The 23,666-nt window shown below is 52.3% G+C and overlaps 2 protein-coding genes and 1 non-coding gene across 3 annotated transcripts in view; 2 read left to right on the top strand and 1 right to left on the bottom strand.

Annotated features, from left to right (window-relative positions):
* The window catches only part of SOCS7 (suppressor of cytokine signaling 7), a 29,266-nt gene extending 19,943 nt beyond the window's left edge, over positions 1-9,323 (bottom strand). The window contains exons 1-2 of the mRNA XM_007465232.1: positions 9,312-9,323; positions 6,690-7,750 (exon numbers count right to left, since the gene is read on the bottom strand). Coding sequence (XP_007465294.1) covers positions 6,690-7,750; positions 9,312-9,323 — 1,073 coding nt within the window. The remainder of the gene's footprint in view (positions 1-6,689; positions 7,751-9,311) is intronic.
* A 3,159-nt stretch (positions 9,324-12,482) lies between these two features.
* On the top strand, positions 12,483-12,555 carry TRNAG-CCC (transfer RNA glycine (anticodon CCC)). Its single transcript has one exon. It is a non-coding gene; the product is annotated as a tRNA-Gly (tRNA).
* A 754-nt stretch (positions 12,556-13,309) lies between these two features.
* Positions 13,310-23,666, top strand: part of GPR179 (G protein-coupled receptor 179) — a 15,262-nt gene continuing 4,905 nt past the window's right edge. Inside the window, 11 exon segments of the mRNA XM_007465231.1 lie at positions 13,310-14,103; positions 15,424-15,532; positions 17,131-17,218; positions 17,658-17,893; positions 18,694-18,762; positions 19,149-19,258; positions 19,540-19,778; positions 19,915-20,053; positions 20,696-20,801; positions 21,616-21,762; positions 23,235-23,660. Coding sequence (XP_007465293.1) covers positions 13,310-14,103; positions 15,424-15,532; positions 17,131-17,218; positions 17,658-17,893; positions 18,694-18,762; positions 19,149-19,258; positions 19,540-19,778; positions 19,915-20,053; positions 20,696-20,801; positions 21,616-21,762; positions 23,235-23,660 — 2,463 coding nt within the window.

Here is a 23,666-nt window from a genome sequence, read left to right as displayed (position 1 = left end):
ATATTTGACTTTGGAAGATCTTTATTCATTTATGTTTTATCAGAGATGTCTGCGCTTCTCAGAACTCACTTCAAACAGAATTTCAAAACCATACTGTGAAGACCTTACTCAGAAACAGCCAAGATGCCGGAATCCCTCTCCTGACCTATCTCACACGCCCTCTGCAGCCGCCTCCATGATGAGACTTGAGAAGTCTAATGATGGTGCCCACTGTCAACGCCCCGCCCACAGCACACACAGGAGAGGTGGCTACATCAGAACAAGACACAAGCACACACAGTCCCTCTATTTATAAAAGTTGCTCATGGCAGTCTGCAGCTTAGTTGCAACACTCCAGAGGGCTGGAATGGAAAGTTAATTCCACTGGACATTAACTTTAAGACTGAAGAGCTTTCAAGCTGATTTTTATTCAGTAACTTGTGGATACAACATTAAACTCAGCAAGCAGAAACCTAAAGCACTGGCCTTTCGAAGGGTTCACACCTCAGCCATTTGGCGGTTTGCCTCTTTTCAAAGGAAGCTGCGTTACTCTGCCATCTGCCCATACTGGGGACGAGCCTCCTCAGTGCCAAGCACTGAAGAACAGCAGTACCCAAACGCACACATCTTGCGGAGGCCTTCTCACTCCAGCTCATCTTCTCCCCGCCCCTGGCATTTTGAAGAAAATCATAGTTTCTAGGATCTAGAAAAAGAAATACATACGACTCTAAACCCAGGCTGAGCCATCTGAGAGCCCTAGGATGGCTTTTTCTGGCAAATAAGGAAGGTTAAAGAAGTAGAAGGTCTAAGAGGCTGAAAGGCTAATAATAAATATGAGTGCTTCCTTCTCTCTTTGGGGAGATATTATCTAACTGAAAATCCAAAACAGTTTCTGTCTCAAGGATCCTGAGAGCATTCTAATGGCAGTCATTCATGAAAAGACCAATCTAGACAACTATGAAAAACAAAGCAAGGGAATGATGAACATAAAATTGAGGACGGTGGTTGGTTACATGGGGGAAGGCGAGATGTAATCGGGAAGTAACACACAGGGGTCTTCAAAGGTACTGATAACATTCTATTTTTTAAGCTTAGTGATGGTTACCCAGGTACACACTTCATTATTATTATTGTACATACACTTTATACATCTCTTCTTGTATATATGAAACATTTAAAATGATAACCATTCTAAGCTGGATGTGCTGTTTTTTGGAGAGCAACATGAATGACATGGCTCCAGATAACATTTTTAACTAACCCTTCTATACTACATTCCCATATTATTCTATTCCTCCCCAGACCACCTTGACAAGCATTAGGGTACAAAGTTAAGCCACTGTAACTCTGCCAGTGGGCCACTTGCATCTTAGCAGCAGAAAAACCTGACGGGTGGTGTGGGGTAGGACTTGGTGGGCTATGCCTCAGATGGCAGAACAAGACAGGGGCAGCAGAAGACCTTAGGTAAAGGTCTTCTCTGAGGCAAGTAGTCCTTTGTGTCAGCTATGCACTGCTTGTGCTGCAGGTAACAGAGATAGGATGCCTCTGTCCATTTCCACTCTGCAAATTACTAACTGTATGGCAACAGATCTGTGGGATAAAAGGAGTTCATTAGACTAGACAGGCTGACAACACACTGATATAACCACTGGCCACTTTTCAAATTCCTTGAAGCCTAAAATATAAACAATGAAATAGTAATGCTTTCCCTCTCTTGTCCATAAATCCCCTCTATGGTGTCCTAAGACTTACACATGTCCTTCTCTAACTTCTAAAGTAGGATGTCCAAATATCAGGTTTTGTGGCCACAATTTACCTCTGCCCCTGCTAAGGCACACAGTGCCAAGTCAGCCAGCCTCTGCCATTTCCAACACACCATAAGCCAGTGTCTGCTCTTGAGCTACAGGCACAAAAACCACATGTTCATTTTTAGTTCCAATACACAGACATCTGTGCAACAAGGTCAGATCTGAAACTCCACCATAAACCAACTAAAGAACCTACGGAGGGAACTTCCAGAGAAAAGCCCAGAGGTGTAGCCCAAGGTCTAAAACCTTAGGAATGATGTCAGTGGGCAAAATGTTAAGAAGTAAAAGACAAAGACTGAAATGGACAGAGATTTCTGAAGCCAGGCTGCTCATTCCAAAAGAGAGCTTGTCAACCACAACCACTTCATGGAAAAACACTTAAAAAAGATCTACAGAACATGGACCCAAAACCGACACATAAAGTCAGACCCTCCTTGGGACTTCCCTGGTGGCACAGTGGTTAAGAATCTGCCTGCCAATTCAGGGGACACGGGTTCGAGCCCTGGTCCTGGAAGATCCCACATGCTGCCGACTAAGCCCGTGCGCCACAACTACTGAGCCTGCGCGCTGAGCTCTGAGAAGCCCGCACACCACAACAAAGAGTGCCCACTCTCCACAACTAGAGAAAGCCTGCACGCAGCAACAAAGACCCAATGCAGCCAATAAATAAATAATTTTAAAAATAAAAACACTTGGAGTTAAAAAAAAAAAAAATCAGACCCTCCTCACCACACCATAAAATCATTTTGCTCTCAGCATGTCATGCTCTTTCTCAAAAAGACCCCTTAGACCTGAAGACCCAGGAAAACAGAGAAAAGGGTTTCTCATGTCTGCCAGGTCTGTCCACGACAGCAGGGCCCCAAATTGATGCCAATGGAGCCTGCCTCTCTTTCCAGAATTGAATCTTTCTTCCCAGATAGGAAACCACTACAGAACTGTTCTCCATTTTTCCACCTCACAACTATGAAGACTGCCAGTAATATCCTCAACTGGTAAGTAAGAAAAAAACAAACCTTGAGAAATGAACAAGGTACCCATTTCCAACCAAGTATATATTATGTGATGATTCAAAAAAGTCAGATCAAATGCTATTTCTCACCAAACACAAAGGGAGACAATCAACTAAACATATGTGAAACAGACAAGGGAACTTCACTGGTTTTCCTGAAATAGCAATCGTATATAACACTGAAGCCCACGGGCATCAAGCCCAGCTCTCTGAATCCCAACATATGTGTGTTACACGGCCTAGCCCAGTTCTTCAGAACAGAAACCTGATTAGCTGGTGGGCCCATTTCTCCCTTCACTTCAGAAGAGTTACCTAAGCTAACTCATACTAGACCTAAGACTCTGTATATCCAGGAAGGTCAACTTAGCAGACTCTAAAGCATCTGAAAGGAACTAAAGTTTGCTTAATGTTAAAATATGTAAACCGTTAAGCCTTATTAATGATTGTAGGGGGACTTCCCTGGAGGTCCAGTGGTTAAGACTCAGCGCTTCGGGCTTCCCTGGTGGCGCAGTGGTTAAGAATCCACCTGCCAATACAGGGGACATGGGCTCGAGCCCTGGTCTGGAAAGATCCCACATGCCGTGGAGCAACTAAGCCTGTGCGCCACAACTACTGAGCCTGTGATCTAGAGCCCGTGAGCCACAACTACTGAACCTGTGCACCACAACTGAGCCTGTGATCTAGAGCCCGTGAGCCACAACTACTGGACCTGTGCGCCACAACTACTGAAGCCCGCACGCCTAGAGCCCATGCTCCGCAGCAAAAGAAGCCACCACAATGAGAAGCCTGTGCACCGCAACAAAGAGTAGCCCCCACTTGCCGCAACTAGAGAAAGCCCATGCGCAGCAACGAAGACCCAACGCAGCCTAAAAAAGAAAAAAGAATCCTCCTGCCAATGCAGGGGACACGGGTTCGAGCCCTGGTCCGGGAAGATCCCACATGCCGCAGAGCAACTAAGCCCATGTGCCACAACTACTGAGCCTGCGTTCTAGAGCCCATGAGCCACAACTACTGAGCCCGCGTGCCACAACTACTGAAGCCCATGTGTCTATAGCCCGTGCTCCACAACAAGAGAAGCCACCGCAATGAGAAGCCAGCACACCACAACAAAGAGCAGCCCCCGCTCGCCGCAACTAAAGAAAGCCCGCACGCAGCAACGAAGAGCCAGCGCAGCCATACATACATACGTACATACATAAATAAATAAAAAGACTCTGCGCTTCCACCACAGTGGGTGCAGGTTCTATCCCTGGTGAGGGAACTAGGATCCCACATGCCGTGCGGCATGGCAAAAAAAATTAATTAATTAAATTAAATTAAAAAATGATTGTAGGAGGTACTTTCTAGTAATAGCTGTGGGGAAGGTAAATGCTGAGAAGAGCAAAGGGAATCATGCCCAGAGGTTACTGTAAAAGCCCCAAATTATACAGCGAAGACTGCAGAGACTCGTAATTAACTCCAACAATAAGAAGGAAGGCATATACCTTCTGGCAAAAGACTGACATTTCTCATGGCTTCCAGGTCCTACCAATCAAAACAAGAGCACAAGCTAAAAATCCAAACTTATCCTTCCTCCCAACAGGGCGGACTTACTAAGGAGGTGCAGATCCACAGAAATCACAACTACCCTGGCCAGACTTATCAAGCTTCTCACAGCTGCGAGGCTGCCAGCAAGACTGGCACATAGTAAGCTGTGGAGAAGCTAACAAGAAAATCTAACAGCACCAAATCCTAAGCACTAAAAAAAATCACCAGTTCAATCTTACTACTTCTCCTCCAAAAGCACAAAATATTCCATCTCAATTTCTCTTGTCTTCACTCTATTCCTATAAGGACAGGAACAAGACAGGAATCACTCCCATTTTACAGATTAAAAAAAGGGGGAAGTATGAAGAAGACAAAATTGGCCCGCATCCCACAGCTGATGTTGGAGTCCTACATGGAATCTAAATGTTCACATTCTCTGTACAACATGCTGCCTCCTAACAGCAGTCAACCAAACGTTCATACATGAATACCTAGCTCTTCTCCAATTCATCAGAAAAAGCTCTTGGACCAAAAAATGTAATTCTCCAGTGCCCTGAACTAAGCTTCTTTGCAGAGCTACAGCCCAATTTGCTCTGCAGCAGAAATCTGTATTGTGCTTAGTGTGAGGGTTGGTCACAGAGCAGCCAATGACCATTAAATTCTGCTTCCAAATGCAAAAAACCGTATAATGTTATATGCCTTTTCCTCCTCCTAATCTATTAGACGTAGCAGCTAATTTCACGCCACACCTCCTATTTGGCGTCTCTGGAATCTTAGACCAAGTCCTGGTCAATATGGAACAAAGGCAAGACAAACCACAAGAAAACTAGCAATCTATCCTATGTCATTACCCACAGCTTCAATCCTGCCCTCCCCCCAGCTGATGAAAATTTCATCTACACTGGTTACATGGAGCATCAAATGCAGAGCCTACCACGAAAAAGCTGCTTCAGCAGCCACACTTTTCCAGACCTGAGCTCCCAGCGTGAGTTCATTGGGAGGCAAATGTGGAAACATACATCTACCTGAAGGGGCAACATGCATCAACCTACTGATTTCCTCAGGAAGTCTGGGTTTGGTCTGATCCCCAAGATAAGCCCCTGGCCCAGCTGTTCAGAAAAGGCAACAAAGTCAAACTGACCAAGGGAATTCCCTGGCGGTCCAGGGGTTAGGACTCTGCGCTTCCACTGCAGGGGGCACAGGTTCCATCCCTGGTCAGGGAACTGAGATTCCCCCCTGCCACATGGCAGAAACAAACAAACAAAAAACTGACCCCACACTTTCCTCTTGAAGTACAAGTTCCTTTGAAAGGATGAGTGGTTTCCAGTCCAGATCACACCTTAGGACCGACTAGGGAGCTTTTTAAAAATTCAAAGTCTTGGCCCTCTGATCTTTTCCCAAAGCTCCCCACGTGATTCTGGTGAACAGTAGTTCTCAACGTTTTTCAGCCTTGGGTTGTGGCTGCCAGTGCATCTCATGAATCCATCACATGAGCTGCACCAAAACCAATTCCAATCTTTCTAAGAACCCACTCAACAGTGCAAACCACAATGGCAGTTACCACAAGGGAAGTCTCATTTCATTGACACATAAGTTGACAGCTTTTCTAAACCGATGTACAAATCTAACACTGGATATCTGAGAGCCGTCCACCCTTCAGAAATGCAGGAAAAAAATGTCTAAGTTTGGAATTTTCATCAACTGGCCTAGAACTCATGTACTAATGTACATGAGTATACCTCATACTTAGACTTCTCATGTGGGTTTGAGAGCAAGGCTATTTTCTATTCTCACAGTGGTCAGCATACAGGCTTGAGATACCAAGTATATCTAAGAAACCAACCAAGAAAACATTAAAACTTTGAACAGAGATGCCCAACTGACTGCTGGCCTACAACTACATAAGTCTGTCACATCATCTGCACGCGTGAGTGTGAAAGGGGTGCTGGTACACGGAAAGAATAAGCAAGGTGGTCAAACACAACACCAACTTTTTGCCCCAAAGGCTACACCTTTCCATCAAGCCCCCTGCCACGGGTAATGGTAGACAGACACCTTGGAAAACCTTTAAAAGTTGGGACAGGGTGGGCGTGGGGGAGGGATGGTTTGGAATCATCGCCCAGCTAGAGAGATGCTAACCAGCTGATAAGTGTCACCGCGGGAGTGAATTCTTAGAGTGAAGGCTGCTCCCACAATCAGCTCTAACCTAATGGGCAATGTCACCACCTTTCACCCCAAGTCTCCGCCTCCTTATGAAGACGATATCTTAAGAATTGTCAGGATCGTGTTAGCAGTAGAATAAAAGGGAAATGAAACAAGAAAAGGAAGTCTGTCAGCCAGCCCCACCGCCCCCCAGCCGGTCTCACCTCCCCGCGTCCAGCTCCCGGCCCGCAAAGCCTCCCACGTCTGTCAGGCTCGCAGCTGAAGCACCCAGCTCTCCGGAAGGCCTCTTGCCGGCCCCATCCCCACCGCCGGAGCCACCGTTGCAGCTCTTCGTGCGGAAGAGGCGACTGAGGCGGACTTTGAGGGAGCGCTTCCGAGAAGGGCCCGCGAGCGGCCGGAGGGGCCCAGGAGGAGGCGGGGGTGGGGGAGGTTGCTGCTGCTCCCCTCTACTCAAGCGCCCTGGAGGGACCAAGTCCTGCACCAGGAAGGGGACCGGGGGTAATTCAGGGCCCGGGGGCTGCAGCAGAAGCCGGCCGCCCCCTCCTCCTCCGCGGCCCGGGCTGCTGAGCTCCTCTTCCGAGCAGCTGTTAGTCTCCAGGCTCTCGGCCTCCGACTCCAAGCCTTCCAGGACCAGCAGCGCGTCGCTCGTTTCCGTGGGGTCCTCCCCGGCCTGCGGGGCGGCAGCAGGCGGCTGGGGCTGCGGAGGGGGCGGCTGCGAGGGGAACGGGCACGGGCAGCAACCCCCGCCGACCGTCTTGACCCCGGGCCCCGCAGGCTGCCCGAGCCCCAGAGCCGCCAACTGCGCCTCTAGTCCAGCCTCCGGGCCCCAGGTCCGCTCGAGCGCCAACCCCGGCGGCAGGGCCTTGGGGTCCAGGGCACAGCGGTGCCGAGGACACAGCAGTTCCGAGGGTCCCGGCTCCCGGGCCGCCTCCGCGTCCTCGACGCGGTACGAAGCGGCCGCCGCCGCCGCCTCACCATCCCGGAGCTCGGCCCCCTGCATCGGGGAGAGGGAGGGAGGGCGGGCGGCTGGGAGCCGGGCTGGGGTGGGGACTAGGCCGGGCCCCTCCGGAGCCCCGCCCGCCGCGGCCCCCGGAACGACAGTGCTAACGGCCGCCGCGGCCTCTGCCTCATAGAGGGGGCGGGGGGCGCGCGGAGCCCAGCGCGAGCCCACCCTGCGCGGCGCCGCCGAGCACCGCCCCCAATGCGTCACTTCCGGGTGATGGTGGCCACGCCTTCTCCTCTGGTCATGCTCGCGCCGGCCTCTCTGAAGAGTGACGTTACGCGGGGCCTGGGCCGCTATTGGCCGTGAGCTGCTTCTCGCCTAGCCCTTAGTCCGGTACCCTGACCCTGGTTTTTCACTTCCCGGGCCCTCTGGCCGAAGCCACCCTTCGGGATAAGGTGGGGTGGCCCTGGAAAGCTTGGTCTAGTCCTGGGAGAGAGCTGCTGGCCTTGGGAGGACAGTACCTTTGGCTCTGGTCCCGCCTATGCCGCTTGCGATGTGTGACAGTGGCCAAGTCGTTTGTTCATTGACTAACTGTATCCCCGCCTTGGCATCCAGTGAATATTTATGGAATGACACATGAATAACATGTTCTAGACCCAGTGCTGTGCTGATAAATGTTGAACAGACGACTGTCGGGAGAAAAGGGGAATGTATGCACATATATAGGTACATAAGGATGTGTAGCACAGAATTTACAAATAATAGTGTACATTTGCAGATTCCTTATAACCAATTTATTCTCACAGAATGCTTTCACTGATTTTTGCCCAACTGCTGTATGGGTGGCCAACCCGTGGTTTCAGTTGACCGGGGAACGTAATCGCGACATGGATGTTGGTTGATGTCCTCTGTGTCAGTGTAAGAGGAAAGTGAATAAACAAAGACGTCTTACCTGTCAATTATGGGAGCGACTTCTTTGCTGAATAAGAAAACAATTTTCAAATACTGAAAGAATATTTCCTCAAGTTTTGTGCTATACAGAATGTAATGGCTACAAACATAACACATTCACTTAAAATCTGAATTATTTACATTTTCTCATCACTTTCTTAAATCTAGATTATCGACAAAACAATCAAGTCCCTATTCGTAGCGTCTGCCGATTTCTCTGGTAAATCCTCCCACAAAGGCTGATTTCAATCTACCATCTTGACTTTACTGAGCACAGAGCATACTATTATGCAGTAGTTTCATACTATTATGTAGCAGATACAATAACACAAATAACCTCAAGAGCACAGGTAAATAATAATAGTAAAATTATTAGGAAGTGATGAGTTTTGAGAATGTATTACCTTTGTTTTTCATATATTTAATGTTTGTATAATTTTTAACAGTTGGCTGTGTTTAGCAACTGGCTTGTAGGGAATTCCCTGGCAGTCCAGTAGTTAGGACTCTATGCTCTCACTGCTGAAGGCCGGGGTTCAAGCCAAAAAAAAAAACAACCCAAAAACCAACTGGCTTGCAAAATTTATTCCACACCCCCTGCAGTGGGAGTGCAAAGTCTTAACCACTGGACCACCAGGGAAGTCCCAAATTTTCTGAAATTTTAACAGTTGGCTTTCACAAGCCTGTATGAGCCAGTTCCACAGTACCACTAGACCTCAGTTTTCTCATCTGCAAAATAGGGATAAGGATTGCTGCTTTGCTTACTTGCAGGAATGTTGTGAAGGTCAAGTAAGTTCAAGCATGTGTAGAGGAGGTGTGACTGGAGGCAGGGAGACCAGTTAGGAAACCATTGCAATCTTCCCATGAAGAGATGTTGAGGAATGCAAAGGATAAGGAGGAAGGATCAGCCAGCAGAACTTAGCAACTTTAGTACCTGAAGGTGCATTTAGGGGAAGATGATCCAGGGTCTGCTATGAGTTCTACAGCCAGAGAGAACTTTAAAAAAATATATTATTTACTTATTTAGCTGCATCAGGTCTTAGTTGCAGCATGTGGGATCCTTAGCCACAGGCATGTGAACTCCTAGCTGCATCATATGGGATCCAGTTCCCCGACCAAGGATCGAACTCGGGCCCCCTGCATTGGGAGCATGGAGTCTTAGCCACTGGACCACCAGGGAAGTCCCCAGAGAGAACCTTTTAAAATGAATATTCACCAATAGCCTGTGATTATAACCCTTCATGGTTTCCCACTGTTCTTAGGCTAAAGACAAAACTCCTTAAGGAGGCCTAGGGGGTCCTGTGTCATCAGACCCCCGCCTCTCTGGTCTCATCTCCCACCAGGCTCCACCTTGTTTTCTCTGCCCTGCTGTTCCACTAGCCCTGTGTCGGGCTCAAAAACATAGCCATTGCATAAGCGATTCCCTTTTCTTTAAAGGCTTTTTCCCTCCCTTTTTGCTTCATAAACTCCTACTCATCCTTCAAATTAAACTTCTCTCTACCTCAGGGAAATCTCCCTGCCTGGGTACTTCCTCCTCGGTGAGCTCCAAGACCACTCCTTTGTTGCACTTAATTGCACAGGTGTGATTTGTTATCTATCTGCGAGGTTATTTGATTAAAGTCTGTCTTCCCTATTAAGCTGTTAGCTCTGTGAGGGCAGGGGCCTCGTCTGCTTTTTGCCCATCATGGACTCTCCAATGCCAAGGACTGCCTGGCACGGAGTAGGCCCTTGATACATAAGCATGGAAACGATTGTTCCATGCTTGTAAGAAGCTCCTGATACAAATTCATCTCTAATTCTTCACAACAGAATTAATAACCTCCCTTGCCCATGCAAAAACTGAAGAGTTACTTACCTAAGGTCACACAGTTCAAAAAAGGTGAAGTGGAATTCAAAACCAGCTCTGACTCCAAAGATTATATTTTCTACCTTCTCTCCAATACCTTTTAGGTGTTACTTAGGTTTCTGGAGAAAAGAAGAGAAATTGCTATAGGACCATAGCACACCGGAGGCCTAAGAAGACCACCCAGGATCCTGGCTGCCTCTGGAAAACTCTGGCTCCAGAACAGGTTACCCCCACGAATGCAAGGTCTGTAAGCTCCACAGCGCCCTCTGCTGTCCAGCTACTTTCCTGGCCCCAGAGGGAGGCAGACCATGTCTGCCGCCTTGGGTATCTCCACCTGCCCTGAGCACACAGAGGCACAGGGGAATACACACAGGCTTTTCCTAAGGCAGAGCACGGAATGCTGCCTTTCTCCATTTCCTTAAATGTCCAGACCTGTAGTTCCTGTAGTTCCTGGAAAAAATATTGAAAATTAAGCTCCAAGCAAAGGAAGTGTATCTTTGTATGAGCTGGATTTGTTGGGTAGGTTTTATGTCTACATATACCTGTTTCCTGAGGGCTGTATAAGTGGTTCCTGCAGTGGTAGAACCCTAGTTTAAAAGGTTTGCAAAGAACAATTCAGAGAAGCGAAACCAGTCTTGAGTTCACTCAATCGTTCAGCAATGGGCTAGGCTTCAGTGATGAATGAGACAGGCATGGTCTCTGCCCCTCTAGAGCTTGCCATCTAGTTTTGAGTCCTAGTCATGCCATTTCCTGGACATATTACCAAGAGCAAATAATTAAACATCTTTGAACCTGTGTTTCATTTGTAAAAATAGGTCAATAATAATCCCCCCTTGATAGAGCTGTTGTAGGGATTAAATGAAAACTTACACGCAAATGCTACAGCACTATTCAAACATAAGTTATTATTATGAAAAGCTTCTTGGGGGAAAAAACAACTGACTATTATGTCTTCACCCAAGGTGTTCTGTTGGCCCTGGACTAACAGTAACCAGTAATAATACCAAGAACGTGGAACGGAGCACTTGCTCACCCCACCCCACCCCCTACCATCCCTCTTTCTGTTGGCACACAGGAAGGAATCAGAGAGGCAGTGGATGTGTGGATGTGTGATAGAGGTCTGACCCCAGACCACTCGCTGGCTTTGTGGCCTTGAGGAGGTCACTTAGCTGACATTTGGTTTTAGTTTTCATTTCCTTCTCTATTAGAGAAAGGTCTGGGGTATAGGCACTCTTAGTTCTGACATCATAGGGATTCTGTGGAGGTTTGTCCTCCAGCCCCCATCTCTTCCTCCACCCCTTACGTTCCCAGTGAAGGTTCCAAAGCAGAACTATTGCTTGCAGAGGCCACCAGTAAAGCAAGAGAAGTTTTTAGCCACCACCACCCAGCCCTCCCTACATAAACTCAGAGATCTGGGACATCAGAGGTTTAAGAAGCGGGGATGGCGGCAAAGTGAGAAGGAGAGAAACTGACAGATAGCACATGCACATGGGGCCAAATCACTGGGTGAGTGATCAGCGATGGGAAAGTGGTGGAAGAGGGAGGGAGAGGAAGGCAGGGGCTTTGTTCCGTGGCTGACTTCAAGAATCCACACCCTTCTGGATCCGAGGAGGCTGCCTCAGACAGTGCTAACTCTGAGCTTTCCAGTTATTGTGTCCGACAGAGGGAAGGATGTGAGGGGTAAGAAGACCTGGAAGAGCAAGAGAGGTTAGCCATGGTTTTCATGAAGAAAGGAAGAAGACAGGGCTTAGAATGACAAAATGAAGGTGGAAGAAGCAGAAGCAAAACTGTTCATTCTCTTCCCCGCTCCCCACCATGACCCCCTTACTCCGGGCAGTGGTTAGCTCTGTGATGCAGGAGAAGGCGGGCTTCCCTGGCTGGGGAGGTGGAGACCTGGTGGAGGCTCCTGCTCTGTCAAGAGCAACAGTGTGGTCCTAGGGAAGTCCCTTCACCTCTCCGGGCTATAGTTAGGTCTTCTTGAGGTCTCTAAGGATGAATAACGGGGTGGTGGTGGGGGTTTGATGGGGCAGTGTAGGGGAATCAGAGCTCTGGGTTTGAGTCTCAACTCAAATGAAGCAGCCATGTGATCTTGGGTGAGTCTCTGAGCCTCACTGTCTGCATCTGTGAAATGGGGATAAGAATATTCAGCATAGGTGGGATGGGGAAGAGTCACTGAGATAACGCACATGAAAAACACTTTGTAAACTGCCACGGTCTGTACAAATATCAATTATGGTTCTATTGGGCTCTCTTGGGACTTCCCTGGTGGTCCAGTGGTTAAGACTCTGCACTCCCCATGCAGGGGTCCTGGGTTCAATCCCTGGTCAGGGAATTTGACCCCACGTGCCACAACTAAGAGGCTGCGTGCCGCAGCTAAGACCCGGCGCAGCCAGATAAATAAATAAACATATATTTTTTTAAAAACCTATACTTATTGGGCTCTCTTGCCCACCCCTCGCCAACCCCAATCTCAAATTCCAGTTCAGCAGCACGGTGTCGGGGGTACAGGCAGCTAGAGCAGATTGCCAGGAGCTGCAGCTTGGCCCTTTATCATGGCCGTCGAAATTGCTGCCAGGAGGCTGAGTGGAGCAGAGGGGTGGAGAGAGGGGCACAGGCTCATCTGCGGTTGCTATGGCACCCCATCCCGGATTTGCCCATCTCTCCTAATGGAGCAAAGGGCAGAGGGAGGGAGGGAGGAAGAGAGAGAACGGCTGGTCCCTTCTATCTCTCCCTGGAGCAGATGTAGGGTGGGGAGTGAGGGGAGGGAGCCTAGATATTGGATAAGAGGGGGAGGGAAGAGTGGTGTGCCAGGATTAAAAGGGTTTGCGATGGGGGGCCACACTGAGAGAGCAGGGAACAGAGCCCTCATGCCTACATCCAGAAGCCAGCTGATGACGTTAAAGAGAAGAAAAAAACAAGTAAGACAGCCTGAGCATGAGAGAGAGGAAGAGAGGAAGAGAGAAAGCAAGGATCGGAGACGTGCAAGCAGGCAGCCCCAGACTGCGGCGAGCCTCTGCCTGGGATCTCCTGAGCCTCCAATACCCCGGGCAGCCTGGACCCCAGGGTCCCTGAGAGCTGCCCCAAGGATGGGCACCAGGGCAGTGGTCATGCCTCCTCCTGTGTGGGGGCTGCTGGGCTGCTCTTTCCTCTGTGGCTGGGCTCTGGGGGGTCCAAGGCTCCTCCGCTCTCTGCCCGTGCTGTCCTCCCAAGTCAAGCCAGGATCTGTACCCATGTGGGTGCCCCCGGAGGGGGCTGAGGCAGCCCTAGCTTTTCTCTACTCTGGAGATGCCCAACAGCTGTCGGGGGCTAATTGCAGTGAGCGCTATGAAGCCCATGGGGCAGGAGAAAGACCAGGGCTCCCCCCAATCCTATGGAGGGCAGCGGGCACCATTACGCAGGCTGCCAATTTCCTCAACATGCTGCTACAAGCCAACGACATCCGGGAGTCCAGTGTGGAGGAGGATGTGGAGTGGTACCAGGCACTGGTCCGCAGCGTGGCCGAGGGGGACCCAAGGGCATACCGGGCTTTGCTGACCTTTAACCCTCCACTGGGGGCCAGCCACCTGCAGCTGGCCCTGCAGGCCACCCGGATGGGGGAGGAGACCATCCTTCAGGACTTGTCCGGGAGCAGGGTGCAGAAAGAGAGCCCAACCGGGGCCCTAGACACCCCTGACCTGCAGAAGCGGGTGCTGACCAACGACTTAGGGAGCCTTGGCAGCCCCAAGTGGCCACAGGGGGATGGATATGTGGGGGACTTGCAGCACGTGAGGCTGTCTCCTCCCTTCCTGGAATGCCAGGAGGGCCGGCTCCGTCCGGGCTGGCTTATCACACTCTCAGCCGCTTTCTATGGACTCAAGCCAGACCTCAGCCCGGAGATCAGGTAAGTGGTTTTTGTGCAGGGTTTGATGCTGTTGTGGATTTGTGGGGTGGGGGGCCCAAGTCCAGCCAGCTGTGCATAGGCCATTTGGTATATGCACATGTGTGGGGGACACAGATGTGTGTGTTTGCATTCAGCTGTGTATAGCTGCAGTTGACCCTGGGACTCTGGAACTGCGTGTTAACGTATACAGGTGTGTGTATGTACTACATATAAATCACTCCATTTACAAGTAGGTATACACGTGTGTGTGTACAGATGTGTGGACATAGCTGGGCATAGGTCCTGGCCTCCAGGTCTGAGTAGTGGGTACAAGCCAGGAGAGGGCTTGGTGTGGGAGACAGTGACAATCCATGCACTGGCTTCTCAGAGGAGTCAGATGGGTGCTTCAGGAGTGAAATTCGCTGCTCCCTAGCAATCTAGAGCTGTAAAAGGAGGCTTCTGCAAAGGAAGGAGAACACTTGCGGGGAGGCTTGGCACCATTGCCTTTTCTGCCCAGGAGTTGGCCAGATCCCCAGGGTCACTCCCAATGGCTATATTCTTATATCAAGTCCTGACCCCAATAGCCTATGATACTCCTCAAATAACTGACTTCCTCCCTCAGCTGGAGTAAAGAGGTGATTGGGAGCCATGATGGGAAGGAGGGAGCAGATGGATAGTGTACCGCAAGGCATTCAACAAACAACGTTGTTTTCCCAGCTCTGTGTCCCCATTCATTGTCCCCGGCAGAGTTCCTCTCCTGGCCACAGGCAGCTTGGCTTCTTGCCAGCTCTCTCCCCATTCAGCCCAGAGCAGGGGTTGAGAGCCCTTAGGCCAGGCAGCTCTGACTCTGGGCCCCTCTATTCCATATCTCCTTTGCTGATCAATTCAGACCTGGTTTGGGCAGAGTGAGGGGGTGGTTAATAGCTGCGCTTTGCGCGCGCGTATGTGTGTGTGTGTGTGTTTGTGTGTGAGTGTGTATATACATGCAGTGGGGAAGTGTGAATATCCCTTTCAGAAAGATCATCAGAGCCGCAGCTCCTGTATGTCTCGCCCCCTCCCTTTCCCATTGATAGAAATCAAGAAATGCTAGGATGTTGAAAACCTGAAGGATGGGGGGTGGGGGCAGGGAAAAACCTAGGGGGAGGAGGATTGTTGCTGCAGAGACAGGGAGGGTTAATAGCACTGGAGAAATGGCGTGCGTGTGTGCCTTCTCTCCTGGCACACTGCAGCCACTGTGCTAAAGTTTGTAGAGCTTGCATTGCCTCATAGTCTGGGGTCCAAGGACACATGTCCACCTTGGCATCCTTCACTGTACCCCTAACTGCCAATTCACTGCCTTAGGGGGCAGGTGCAGATGGACGTAGATCTTCAGAGCGTGGACATCAATCAGTGTGCCAGCGGCCCAGGCTGGTACTCTAACACACACCTGTGTGATCTCAACAGCACCCAGGTAAGGATACAGAGGGTGGGGGTGCTGGTGTCCTGCCTCCCTCCCCTTTCCCATCACTGCCATCAGGAGCAGCTGACAAAGGCACAACACCCTCTCCGGCTTCAGGGAAGTCCCTACTGATAAGATAGATAGAGATGAGATACCAGGCTTTTTAAGAGTGAGGACACATATAGCCTAGCCCCATCCCCCACACGAGACAGCCACCTTCATTCCTTTGCGTTCTCAGTGTGCTTCCCTGTCTGCTCTCCCTTCTGGTACTAGGTGCTCCAGGATCCCTTCCCAGGACCGCCTCCTGAGCCTCTATTAATTGTCCCCTTTCCTTCTCCTGAATCACGTTCTCCATGTCAACAGAGCTCTGGGCTCCTTCTGACCCACAAAGGATGCTCTGTTGGGTGTTTGTTGAAATAAGTAGAATTGCTGGTTGGGGTGTAGGAGGAGACTAACCAGAGAAGGAACTTGAAGAGCTCTGGGACTGGTAAAGGTGATGGAACCCAGGTGAGATGCTGGCAAAATCAAAGCCGTGGATGCAGGAGAATCTGGATAATGGAAAGCAATGGTTGGTAATCCTGCAAGCCCAGTACTGGGAAACTGGCAGGTCAGTGAACTAATCTGCTCCACAGTTACACTGACTGCATGCATGTTCCTGAGCTGAACCAAAGCCAAGGGCGGCCCTGCAGCCTGCTGGGAGGTGTGGTGGATTTGGGCATCTGTTGCTCTTCAGGGCTCATGTGTTTGGAGCTATCAGTCCAGGGATGGATAAGGGCTCCCATTGTCCAGTGCACTTTTAAACCCAGCCACATTCGTGTCTCTGGGTATGCATTTGTCTATGGCAGGAACAGAATGTTTTCCAGTGGTCTGAGTAAGAGGGGAAGCTGGGCCACGATTTCAGAAGCACCTTCTAGGGGCTGGATATGTAATCTTCCTTCCTTTGCCCCACTGCTGTCTATTCCCAGCCACTTCCTACAGTAGGTCTGACCTCATCCACGGGCTCATCTTCCCTGCCTGGCTCTGAGGTCTGCTCTGCCCCTGCTGGGCAAACATCAATGGGTGGAGGTGGAATAAAGAGCTGGCCCTGGCATCCCACCAGCCTGGCATTAGCCTGGCATTAGGGCTGGGGAGAGCAGTCCTGCGCCAAAGCCAGATGGCCCTGATGGAGGAAGCTGTTCCTCCATGGGGGCCTTTTCAACCCACCTGTGTGCCAAAGAGGGAGGCTGATGGGGACCCTTGAAGCAGGATGTAGGCACACAGGTGTGGTTGAGCTCAGATTTCCCCCTGCTTCCACCTCCCCAGCACCTTGCTCTAGCATCAGCTGGGCACTGGGAAATGGGACCTGTGAGGCTCCTTTCAGGGCCAGTCTGAATAAAAGGGTGATCCATCCCCATACTCTTTGCTTGGAGGTCTCTTTGAGAAGACAGGCAATGGTGGGGGCAGAGTAGGGTTTCCAGGGGTGGAAGGCTTCCCAAGGGCTGGGGTGGCTTTCTGGTGGGGCTCCCCGGTGTAGACCCAGGGGCCGTGGATAGGAAGGTAGATGCACCCTCCATCTCTTCCCAGGAGGGAAAGCCTCATATAAATACCAATTGTGTTTGTCATCCCCACAGTGTGTCCCCCTGGAGAGTCAGGGCTTTGTCCTTGGCCACTACCTCTGCCGCTGCCGACCAGGCTTCTATGGGGCAAGCAGCTCCGGGGGTATGTAACTATGCGGAATGCCAGGAAGGTGTTTTACAGGCTGGGCTGATTGGAGGGGGGCATCTGGGGAAGAAAGGCAGGTTGGGGTGAGACACTGGGAGAAAACTCATGGAGCAAGGGAAGAATGTCGAGAGAAGCAGGAGAGGCGGGCAGGGTCCAATTTGGGGGTGTCTGTTCCTTCTGAGAATGAGCTTATAACGTGCCAGTCTGATGCAAGCTGACCTCGCAGTGAGTCCTAGCCTGGCATCGCCTCTTCCTGTTACCCTGCTTTCCCCTGAAAGTACCCACTTCTTCATTCCTACCCATCCTGACGCTACCCCAGGGGCCACAGACCATAAGAGGGCACGGAGAGAGCTGTGGTGACCATTGGGAGAGAAGGCTGGGGTCTCAGGTTGTCCCAGCCATGCCCCTCTCCCTGCACACATCCTGTTCTTTATAGGCTCAGAGGAGGGTGCTGCCCAGCCTACCGGGCAATTCGGGTCCCCTCAAGGCAGCTCCGGGAGGCTGCTGCGGTGCCAACCATGTGCTGAGGGCTGCTCCAGCTGCCTGGATGCCACGCCGTGCCTGGTGGAGGAAGCCCCCGCGCTGCGGGCAGTGGTGCTGGCCTCTCAGACGTGCTGCATGCTGGCCGTCTTCCTGAGCATGCTGGTCTCCTATCGCTGCCACCAGACCAAGGCAAGGAAGGCCCCACATCTCTCTTCTACACACGTGTCCTACCCATCCTGAGTCTCCGGCATCAACCGGAGACCAGAGACTACCTAAGACCAGAACTTGAGAGAAGTGGGTTCTGGTCCTGATTCTTAATCTAACTCACTATGTGACATGAGGCAAGTGACCTCACCATCTTAGACCTGTCTCCTCACCTGCTCAATGAAGGCATTGGACTTGATTCAAAACACTGTGTAGGCACTAGGGGAAGTGATCTGGCCCCTCAGACATGTAAATAAAATGACAGCACAGCAAAACAGGGGCCAGGATAGAGGTGTCAGTTGCTGTGGCAGCTCAGAGAGGGGACCCAGTCACCCTGCCTGAGATGGCGTGGGAAGACTTTCTGGAGAACATGACATTTGAGCCAAAGTTGACGGTCAATTGACAGAGAAGCGAGTTTCTAGACAAGGAGGCAGTCTGACCCAAAGCTTGGAGGAAAGCCTGAGATCCCTTCTAGCTCCAGCAACCTCTGATTCTAGCCCAGGTCTGCAGCAAGGCCCAGGCTCGGACTGGGAGGGGCACGGGCCTGGGGTGGCAGGAGCTATATGAAACCTTTGCCTTAGCCAGGCTTAGTGCCAGTGGAGCTAAGAGCCTGTGGTGAGAGTGGCTGTGGATGGAGAGGGCAGAGCTAATGTTACAGGGTGAAGCTTTAGCTTCAGGGCCATGGGGTGACCCCTCAAACAGGCCTGAGACCCTCCTGTACCATCCTCCAGGCTCTGTCCTCTTGCTGCCCTGCTTACATACCTCTCTCTTTCCTGGGTTCACAGAGGATGCGGGCATCTGGAGTGGTACTGCTGGAAACCATCCTTTTTGGATCCCTGCTGCTCTACTTCCCTGTGAGTTTGTGGCCAGAGGCTGACCCCACCTCCCAGGATCCCCCAGAGTCCCAACCTGGTACCCTCCAAGCCCCAGAATCCTTCCTCTCTGCCCTGTTGGGGGGATTCAGAGACCTCAAAATCCTCCAAGTCATACCCACAAATGACAGGCTGGTCTAGTGAGCTCTGGAACCAAACAGCCAGGCTTAAAAGGAGCTCTATGACCTGCTGTGTGACTTAGGACAAGTTACCTAACCTCTCTGATAACAAAGCTACCCCTTTGCAGAATGGAGGTGATGATGCCTCTGTGACAAGGCGGTTAGGAGGATCAGCGATGTGTTTAGCATAGGCCTGGCACACGGTGCAGGTGCAGTGGAGAGCAACTATTTGTGCCCCTTCCCCGCCAGGTCTTTATCCTGTGCTTCAAGCCCGGTGTATTCCGCTGCATCGCCCTCCGCTGGGTCCGGCTGCTGGGTTTTGCCACCGTCTACGGCACTATTATACTCAAGCTTTATAGGTAGGGTCTGGGGCAGAGCTAGCTCTCACGCTGCTCACTCCAGGCTACCCCAGCTCATTTATGGAATGAAGCTCTTCACAGCCAGACCCCTACCAGCTCTACTCCTCTGTGCCCCCAAGGCCTGCTCCCATCACTATGGCCCTCCCCTCCATGTAACTTTTTTGGGGGTAAGAGGAGGCGGTGAACCATGGAAGGGATGGGAGGACAGGGATGTGCGGGGGGGAGGGAAGCAATGGCATCTCCCCTCCCTGCATCCACCAGCCACACTCTAACCCTTGTAGAGTGCTCCAGCTGTTTCTGTCTCGAACGCCCCAGCGGGGCCCCCACCTGAGCAGCGGGCGGCTGCTGCAGCGTCTGGGGCTGCTTCTGCTGCTGGTGCTGGGCTTCCTGGCTGTGTGGACAGCGGGGATCCTGGAGCAAGGCAGTCAGCACGCGTCCCTGGTGGCGCGAGGCCACACCCACACAGGCCGTCACTTCTACCTCTGCCACCACGACCGCTGGGACTACATCATGGTTGTGGGTAAGCTGTTTCCATTGAGCCCAACCTCACTCTGGTCCCCCTCCCTGTACCTCCAGGGGTCTCCCCAGCACGGCCTACAGAGAAAGGGGTGCATGGCTGCTGAGGTGGTACCCGGCTCTCCTTATTTCCCCCGCAGCTGAGATGCTGCTCCTGTGCTGGGGCAGCTTCCTCTGCTACGCCACCCGGGCTGTTCCCTCAGCCTTGCACAAGCCGCGGTACATGGGCATCGCCCTGCACAATGAGCTGCTGCTTTCTGCTGCCTTTCACGCAGCCAGGTGAGGACGGGCCCACCTACACACCACGGCTCCCACCCTAATAACACTCCTCACCTCTCCCAGGTGAGGGTACCCCCATCCCACAGCCCTCCTTGCAACACCTACTACGCCTCAGCAAGGGGGAGGAGGGCCCCCACCTGTAGCTCTCTCCCTACCCCACAGATACCCTTCCTGTAACCCATGTCTCACCCAACACCCAAGAAGAGGAAGCATGCTCTGCTCCTGACTCCTCTCCCATTCCACACGCCCCCCCCACTCTTCTCCACATACAGGCTCCATTCTCACTGCCTTCTTCCCCCTCACACCCCAACTGTCCTTGCAGCTGGCCTGCTATGAGTGTCCACAAGGATCTGGCCCTGTGGTGAAGGTAGAATCAACCCACAGGGTGGTCCATAACAGAGTTAAGTGCTATAAGCAGCCAGAGAAGGCAAGCTGGAGTAGTCTGGGAGGGCTTCTCAGAGGTGGTGATTAACGTGAGCCCTGAGGTGGGAGGGCAGGAAGAAGGAAGAGTGCCCTCCTCACTGCACGGAGCACCGCCAGGAGATCAGGGCGGGGGCTGGGGAGGACAGCCACTGAAACAGGTGAGAGGAAAGAGGCCACTCCCACCTGTAGCTAACCATCTCCTTCCCACCTCACCCTCAGGTTTGTACTGGTTCCCTCCCTGCACCCAGACTGGACGCTCCTTCTCTTCTTCCTTCACACCCACAGCACAGTCACCGCCACACTGGCTCTGATCTTCATCCCTAAGGTGAGGTCTTCCCCTGGTCTCCATGTGAGGGAGACGCAGCCCCTTTGCCAGGGGCACTGTGGAGCTGCTGTGCCCATAGCACCCTCTCCAGGCCAGGGTGAGAATGACACCCTGGGCCCTGAGGGATTTGGGCCCTAAGCAAGGAGCCCACTTAGGAGTCACAGAAGGAATCTCCGTCTCCAATCCCTGGGCAAGGGAAATAACAGCTAGAGCTGGGACTTCCCTGGTGGCACAGTGGTTAAAAACCCGCCTGCCAATGCAGGGGACACGGGTTTGAGCCCTGGTCCCGGAGGATCCCACATGCCACGGAGCAACTAAGCCCGTGTGCCACAACTACTGAGACTGTGCTCTGAAAAGCCCACGCACTGCAATGAAGAGTAGCACCCGCTCTCCGCAACTAGAGAAAGCCCATGCGCAGCAATGAAGACCCAACACAGCCAATAAATAAATCAATGATTAAAAGAAAATAATAAAAAAACACTTGGAGTTAAAAAAAAAAAAAGCTAGAGCTGAAGGGAGTCCTTGTAATACAACTGGAAGGTTGGGAGACTCTGAAAATCAACTCAGAAGCAGTTACAGAGATAGGTGAGGGGTGGGTAGCTGAAGGACATGGCTAGGAATTGTGGGGGCAGGGCATTGAGACCCCTGGTCTCTGAGCTAGAGAAAATCAGGAATGAGAGGGAACAATACTCCTTGGACCCCCAGAATTCCAAATCAGAGAGAGGGTGAAGATTTATGGAGTAAATACATATGCCATGGGGCAGGGAGCCAAGGTGAGTCTTCCCCCCCCCATCATGCCCACCACCATGGACAGTTCCGGAAGCCGGGGCCTCCTCCCCGAGAGGAGATCTTGGATGAGGTGTACGAGGACGAGCTGGACCTGCAGCGCTCAGGCTCCTACCTGAACAGCAGCATCGCCTCAGCCTGGAGCGAGCACAGCCTGGACCCTGGAGACATTCGGGTAGGTGCTGCCCTCTCCGCCTCCTCTTGATGCTACTTAGGGACTGGGCAGGGGGCACAGCTGCCCTGCCACCCGGGCTGTGTGCCACGGCAGGTCCCCTCTCCTCCCCATAGCTTTTCCTCTAAGACCCGCCTCCCTCTCTTCTCCACCACTGCCCTAAGCTGCTTCCCCTGACTCTACTCAAAGGAGGCCACACAGTGGATAGACCGCCCCCCCTGCCCCTGCAAAACCCCAGAACCCAGATTCCTGAGACCCACTTGGCAAGGTAGAGGCAGAACCGTGAGTGGAGCTCAAATCACCTGTGTCTCCTGTGTCCTCCACTCCCACTCAGCAGGGCCACCATGAGGGGCAGCCTAAGAAACCCCTCAGTCCCCAACATACCAGGCAGTTAGTGACCCTAGGGCCATTGGGGCTGGGTAATTCAGGCAGTGAGTGGCTACCAGGGATTTCCACACCAGGATCCCCTTTCCCTGGACCCAGCAGCGTTAGAGAAAGGAAGTTCTTCCTGAGTCTTACATCAGGAGACCATCCTTACCTTATTTTTCTGCTTAAGAATATCATTATAGTCACAGAAACCCTAATGAGAGGCTCAGAGGGTAGGAAATAAAGAGACCTGGCGGTAAAGCCCATTGTCTTATAGAACCTGCAATGTGGGAACAGTCCCAGGAAGCCATTTTGTCCATCCCTCCACCTCCCCTGGGGCCCCCTCCACACCTGACTTGTTTACATCCCCCAATTCCTTCCTTGTCTCAATTGCCTTTGCCTCTCTTTCCCCCGTATCCTCCTCATCCTCTGAGCTCTGCCTGCCCTGCCGCCTGCCCCCTGGGGATAGGCTGAACTGAGACCCCAATCCAGCAGGCAGGCCAAAGAGTGGAGGCATGCTGCCACAGAGACACCATTCTTGACCCTCCAGTATGGGGAGCAGCAGCCCATGTACCTCCCCTATGCTGGCTGCGGGGAGAGATCCAAAGTACAAAAGACTTTCAAAGTCCCATTCGATCACTTACACCTGAATATGGCAGTTTTCACGCCCACTGGTCCCACCACCTGTCTCATATAATCCCCTTAAGGAAGTGAACACTGGGCAGCCAGTTTTCCTTACTTTATCGAAGCAGAGGCTCAGAGAGGGCAAGAAAATAGCCTGGAGGCACGTGATGGGTCAGCAGCTTCAAACCCAGGTTTCCTGTCCCCCAAGCTGGAGACTTCCCACCAGACCACAGTGCCCAGAGAAGTCAGTGGTGCGCTGAGGCCTCGGAGCTAAGCGGGTCGGGCTCGGGAACTAGGTTGTTGGCCCTGCAGGACGGAGAAGTGAATCCTGAGTTTTAAAAGCTGGGAACAGACACAGCTTGGTGGGAGAGAGATCCCCCAGAGAAAATGGCCTGAGCAAGGGCTGAGGGGCAGAGCAGCGCCGCCAGGGGATGGAGAGCTTGGCCCTCACCGCCAGCTCTGCACCCCCGGCCCCCCGCCCCCAGGACGAGCTGAGGAAGCTCTACGCCCAGCTCGAGGTCCACAAGACCAAGGAAATGGCCGCTGACAACCCGCACCTGCGCAAAAAGCGAGGCAGCTGGCGCCAGGGCCTGGGCCGCTCCTTCATGAAGTACCTGGCCGAGTTCCCCGAGGCCCTGACCCGCCAGCACTCCCGGGACTCGGGCTCCCCGGCCCGCGGCAGCCTGCCCGGGGGCTCCTCCCGCCGCCGGCTGCTCAGCGCCAGGCTGCCCAGCGCCAGCCTCCGGGAGCCCGCCGCGCCGCCGGGTCTGCGCAAGTCCCGTAGCACCTGCGAGCAGGACCGCGCTCCCCGCGGGGAGCAGAACCCGCCTCTGCTCGACTCGCTGCTGAGGAGGAAGCTGGCCAGGAAGGGCCCGCGATCCGAGAGCCGCGAGTCGGCGGCAGGGCCGCCCGCGCTG

This window comes from Lipotes vexillifer, unplaced genomic scaffold (genome assembly GCF_000442215.2).
Source record: "Lipotes vexillifer unplaced genomic scaffold, Lipotes_vexillifer_v1.1 scaffold591, whole genome shotgun sequence".
Classification (NCBI taxonomy): Eukaryota; Metazoa; Chordata; class Mammalia; order Artiodactyla; family Lipotidae; genus Lipotes; species Lipotes vexillifer.
Note: the sequence above shows the minus strand (reverse complement) of the source record. Positions and strands in the feature narration are given on the sequence as shown.